Here is a 6,000-nt window from a genome sequence, read left to right on the forward strand (position 1 = left end):
TTTTCTCTCATTGCGGCGAGCAGGGGCTACTCTTCGTTGTGGTCCACGGGCTTCTCACTGTGGTGGCTCCTCTTGTTGCGAAGCCCGGGCTCTAGGCACAAGGGCTTCAGTAGTTGTGGCTTGCAGGCTCAGCAGTTGTGGCTCACGGGCTTTAGAGCGCAGGCTTAGTAGACGTGGCGCGTGGGCTTAGTTGCTCTGCGGCATGTGGGATCTTCCCGGACCAGGGTTCGAACCCGTGTCCCCTGCATTGGCAGGTGGATTCTTAACCACTGCAGCACCAGGGAAGCCCTCTGATAAAGATTTTATCAGACATATGCCACCAAACAGAAGGAAACTATTGAATGAGCTTTTGTCCTAAGCCCAGAGCCCCAGATATTCAGCTTGGGAATATTTCTTTCCCATAATGTTCTAATACTTCACTTTAGCAAGATCCAGAGGAATAGGAAGTAGGAAGAGAAGACTTTAGGAGTGTTTAGTTCTGTCTAGCTGTCCCATGTTTTGCATTTGCCTGAGTATAATAGGCTCTAGAGAGCAGAGTAAGGGTGACTGGGAGTCTTTAATTTTCTTTTATTTCTCTTGCTGTGTAGGGGCCAAGGAATCCATTCAAGGAAACTTTATATTGATACTAACTGATCAGTATAAAGGCTTGCTTGCATTTTCAGATCAGTCCAGTATATATATACTTTTACTAACTTTTGTCTTAGTTTACTTTCTTTGCTGTCAAACTTGTGTGCATAAAAATTACCTCAGGACATTGTTAATAATGCAAATGTCCAAGCCTTGGCCCCAGAGGTCTTAATTGTTAGATCTGGCTTGTGGCTGGGACATCAATACTGTTTAACAAATCTTCCCTCTATCTCACCCCTGCTCTGGTACTTTTTGTGCAGACCAAAGTTTGATGGAAAGAGCAAGCTAAGTAAGACCTGTTTTCTTTTTCAGGAACCTAATCATTTGCTATTTCCAACTTAATTATCTCTGAACCACATATAAAAAAGGAGATAATACATTTCTTTAAGATGGTAATGAGGATTATATTAATTACTGTATAGGATGGGGGTGATAACCATGGTTGGCACACAGAAGGCATCCCATGATGCCCTTTGTTTCTCTTTTTTTTTTTTTTTAACATCGTCATTGGAGTATAATTGCTTTACAATGGTGTGTTAGTTTCTGCTGTATAACAAAGTGAATCAGCTATACATATACATATATCCCCATATCTCTTCCCTCTTGCGTCTCCCTCCCTCCCACCCTCCCTATCCCACCCTTCTAGGTGGGCACAAAGCACCGAGCTGGTCTCCCTGTGCTATGCGGCTGCTTCCCACTAGCTATCTATTTTACATTTGGTAGTGTATATATGTCCATGCCACTCTCAGACGTCGTCCCAGCTTACCCTTCCCCCTCCCTGTGTCCTCAAGTCCATTCTCTACATCTGTGTCTTTATTCCTGTCCTGCCCCTAGGTTCTTCATGACCATTTTTTTTTTTTTTAGATTCTATATATATGTGTTAGCATACGGTATTTGTTTTTCTCTTTCTGACTTATTACTTCACTCTGTATGACAGACTCTAGGTCCATCCACCTCACTACAAATAACTCAGTTTCGTTTCTTTTTATGGCTGAGTAATATTCCATTGTATACATGTGCCACATCTTTATCCATTCATCCGACAATGAACACTTAGGTTGCTTCCATGTCCTCCACAATGCCCTTCTTGTTACACAGGAAACTTTTGCCACCTGGCTGTTGCCCACCTTGCCACTCTCATCTTTTACATGCTTACCTCTTCTCCAGCCACGTTGAATTTCTTGTTCCCTTAATAAGCAGGCCCTGGAGGCTTCCATGGCCTGTACGTTTTAAATCACCTATCCTGGGAATACCTTCTGCTGCTCCCTCTTAGTAATTTCTTATTTGTCCTTTAAGATCATTCACTTGTCATAGCTTCTGTGGCCACTCTGACCTTCCTCCATCCCTTGCCCACACCACACACATACTCTTTTGTGTAATTCCTCTTTCTTTTTTAATGTGCAAAATGGGGATAATAATACTATACAGTGCTGTGAAGCACCTAGCACATAAGCTTTCAGTAAATAGTAGCTGTTTCTTGTATGGTAATTAATGACTTTGTGTATCTTCCTTCTTATTCACCTTTCTGTATGCTCAGTGCATAATAAAATACTGACATTTGATAGGTTCTCAGTAATTATTTGGTGAAGGAACGAATGGGTCCATGAATAAATGATAGCTACCTGAAAGGTGCTTGGAAAACTATCAAACATTATTTAAATGTTTTAAATGTTTTAAATTTAATGTTTTAAATAAAAGCCTTTAAAGGTTCTGCTTACATTTGAATGCTGAGTATTTGGATATGAAGCCTACATACTGTATATATCAAATTTTATTAGAGTATAATTATACATAGCTAAATTAAACTTTCAGAAAAAGGCAGTTAAATTTAAAGTTCAGAGCTCTTACAGATTCAAGAAATGCCATATTATTAATGTCCCGATATATTGTGAAGTTTAAGTTCAAATTTAACCTTTACAATAAAATCAGTCATGGTTTGAGATATGTTTTCGGATGATTTGCTTATCACAATCAAAATTCAATAATATATTTGATATAATGTGGTGTTTTAATAAAATAGCCCTCTGACTTAACAGTAACACACAAATTTTCAAAATATTTCTTTTTCTTGTATTAGCAACATTTCATCGAGTTGGATGAAAGTAGACAGAGATTATTGCAGAAATGCAGGGAACTTATGAAGAGAGCCAGGCAAGTATGTAACCTGGGTGCAGAGCAGACCATTCCTCAAGAATATCAGACAGTAAGTATAAAAAGTATATAACGCTACAAGCTAACATATTTAAGACAGCTATTTGTAAGCTTAAAGTGTGTTAGGCATTGTACTGGGCCATGAAAAACACAATGTGCCATAAAATAAAATATGAGTTCCCCCCCACCCTCCCGCCACCATTTTTAAACTGAGTATGTATGTAAAGTAATTTTGCTCAACGAATTTTCTTCACTATACTCAGACTTGGACACCAGTCAGTCTTAGTGCTTCATACTAAAGTTGTTAAAACATGGGTATTATTTTGCAAAATTATTAATGCCATAACATTCATTCTTCCAGTAAAAAGCTTTTTCCCCAAGCACCCTTTTAATAGGTAGGGTCAGGAGACGGGTTATAGCTTTTCATGGAAACATAGTACCAGTAATTGATATATAAGGAACAGTAAAGAGAGGTGATATTTAGACAAACGAAGGCAAAATGAAAATGTTTTCCTGGAAATTAGGGTGTTTATTTACAGTTGAGTGGGAGCTGAATCTTTATGGCTGACATCTGTTGCTAAGGAAAGGAAAAAAAGAGCCTTTCTTTCTTTACATTATGTGTATTTTATATTCTGACATATCATTCAGTTAGTAAAATGAGAAGATGCTGCCCTTTCTTCCAAGTTCCACCATTAATTAGGTAGCCCTGTGACCCAAAGCTTTATCTGACAGGTAGGAATAATACCTTGCCTACATACTTACTCTCTCAGAATAATGTCAAAGTAAAATTAGAAATAAAATTTTAAATATCTGGTATTTGTGTGGCTTTTTAAATTTCAAATGTTATCTATTTCAGTAGATAATGAAATGTCTGCTAAAGATATAAATAGGACTGGAAATAAAACTTATTTGGATTATAATTTTCATATCCTCAAAGACTGTGCTTTATGCTGTCAGACCCAGAAACTAGGGAGAATGGATCTGTTTGGATACATAATAGGAATTTAGTAGATATTTGTAAGAAAATTGAGGGGCTATTGTTTCTAAAAATAAACCTTCTCCAGAATACATTGTGTTTATAAAATAAGTAAATATTAGTACAATATCTGTACTAACTTTTTCTTTCAGAAAGTAGCATGATTCTGTCCTTGATACATGGTACTGTTTTTGAAAGAAACAAGATTAGAGCATAGTTCATGTGTTCATTAAAAATGTATTGATTACCTTCTATATATCACATGCACTGAACAAAACACACATACTTTCTTCTCTCTTGAAATTTATATTCTAGTCTGGAGGGTGGGGAAGACAAATCAAAAAGCAAACAGATTATGTCGGGGATAGCAAGAGGTACTAAGAAGAAGAATAAAACAAGGTAAGGGGCTAGAGTGTCAGGGAAGGCTCCTTTGAGAAGATACTATTTTAGATGAGTCTTGAATGACGAGAAGAAATCAGTCAAGTGAAGGTTTGAGGGAAAAGCATTCCAGGCAGAGGAAATAGCTCATACAAAGCTCCTGAGGCAGAAGTATACTTGGCCTGTTTCAGCATAGAAAGAATCTCAGTGGGGCTACAATTTATAATCCAAGCAGAGAGGGGGGGCAGAAGCCAGATCCTGTAGGGCCTTATACACCATAGAAGGAATTTGGGCTCTATCTTGAGATGGAACCCACTGGAGAATTTTAAATAGAAGAGTTATAGAGGTAGGACAACTTCAGTTTGTAAAAGAGCACTCCAACTGCTGTATGGAAAATAAAGTAGGGATACCAGAATGGAAGCACAAAGACCATTTAGAAGATTATTGCTTTGGACCAGCCAAGAGATTTTTGTGGCATGGATTAGGGTGGAAGCATTAGACACAGAGCAGTTTACAGACTTGAGGTATCTTTTAATGACAGAACCAGCAGGACTTGGTAATGGATTTGAGTTGAAGGGTAAGAGAGAGAACCCCTAAATTTGTTCATTTACTGAGATGGAAAAGATTGAAGGACAAATCAGTTTGCTCAAATTGGTGGGGAAGGTGAGGAAGTTGAAGATTTGTGTTTCACCATCTTAAATTTGTCTATTAAAGAGTCAAATGAAGATACCAAGTGTTTGGCACATGAGTTCAAATCTCAATGGACAGGTCAGATTCAGAAAAATATACTTAACAAATATCTGAAGGCCTGTAGAAGTTGAACTGCTTTCCAAAAGGTTAGGGAAAAAAAGGTTAAGATATTAGATTACTGCAGTGTGTTAGGATCTTTTTCAAGGTTTCAGTATTCATTTTGTACATTGTAGCACATAAACTTTCGCAGGTTGTGGTGAAAAAGCAATGTACTGCTTTGCCTCGCCCCACAATAAAGTATCTCCTCTAATTTGTCTCTGTGGCATGGTCTCAGAAGATAGTACTGTGGTGAAATTCTACTGTCAAAGTAATTGGATTCTTAGGATGCTTTTGTAGTTCTTCACAAGTACAGTATAAAGTTCTAACTTCTTGCTCTCTTTCAATGCCCCACATATTCTGGACCCATTCTACCAATTCAGCAAGTACCCACCATTCCAAATGGACACAACTCCTCACCCCCCATGGTATGCAGTGCTCATTCTTTTTTCCAAGCTCCTGTCTCCCCTCTGCCTTACTTTTCCCTAGCCATTTGCTTTAAGGCTCAGAGATGGAATCTGGGCCTGAATTCTCTTACTCTCTTGTAGCTCCTGTAGCATGAACTGATACTTCCTTTCTCTGAATTCCATAACCTGTATGATATGTACTGCTTATTTTAATACTCAGCATCAATACATTGCCTTAAGGTGTTAGCCCGTGTTATTAAGTATATACATTTTGTTTTCTTTAAGTATAAGCTTTTTGAAAGCAAAAAGCTGTGTTTATAATTCCTTTGATTCCTTATTGTGTGCTAGCATGCTGTTCAACACATAGTAGATACTAACTCAGCAGAATATTTTTCTTTTAACTATTTGAACTATTTTCACTGTACTATCTATAATAATGGACAATTTTTTTCTTCTTTAGGCTTTCCAAGATCTTCCAAACACCTTGGATGAAATTGATGCTTTATTAACTGAAGAAAGATCAAGAGCTTCTTGCTTCACAGGACTGAATCCTACAGTATGCCTCTTTCCCTAATGCCCACTGCAGCCACCAGCATCACCACACCCTCCCCCAAACCGCGCGCGCACGCACACACACACACACACACACACACACACACACACACACACACACAC

The 6,000-nt window shown here is 38.1% G+C and overlaps 1 protein-coding gene across 2 annotated transcripts in view; it reads left to right on the forward strand.

Annotated features, from left to right (window-relative positions):
• SMC5 (structural maintenance of chromosomes 5) overlaps positions 1 to 6,000 on the forward strand; it is a 103,559-nt gene that overhangs the window by 90,231 nt on the left and 7,328 nt on the right. Inside the window, exons 18-20 of one of the 2 annotated variants that reach the window (XM_029201848.1) lie at positions 2,705 to 2,830; positions 5,302 to 5,346; positions 5,786 to 5,881. In XM_029201848.1, coding sequence (XP_029057681.1) covers positions 2,705 to 2,830; positions 5,302 to 5,346; positions 5,786 to 5,881 — 267 coding nt within the window. The remainder of the gene's footprint in view (positions 1 to 2,704; positions 2,831 to 5,301; positions 5,347 to 5,785; positions 5,882 to 6,000) is intronic. The other variant, XM_029201849.1, reaches the window with a different exon arrangement.

This window comes from Monodon monoceros, unplaced genomic scaffold (assembly GCF_005190385.1).
Source record: "Monodon monoceros isolate NGI ecotype Baffin Bay Population unplaced genomic scaffold, NGI_Narwhal_1 Super_Scaffold_5, whole genome shotgun sequence".
NCBI lineage: Eukaryota > Metazoa > Chordata > Mammalia > Artiodactyla > Monodontidae > Monodon > Monodon monoceros.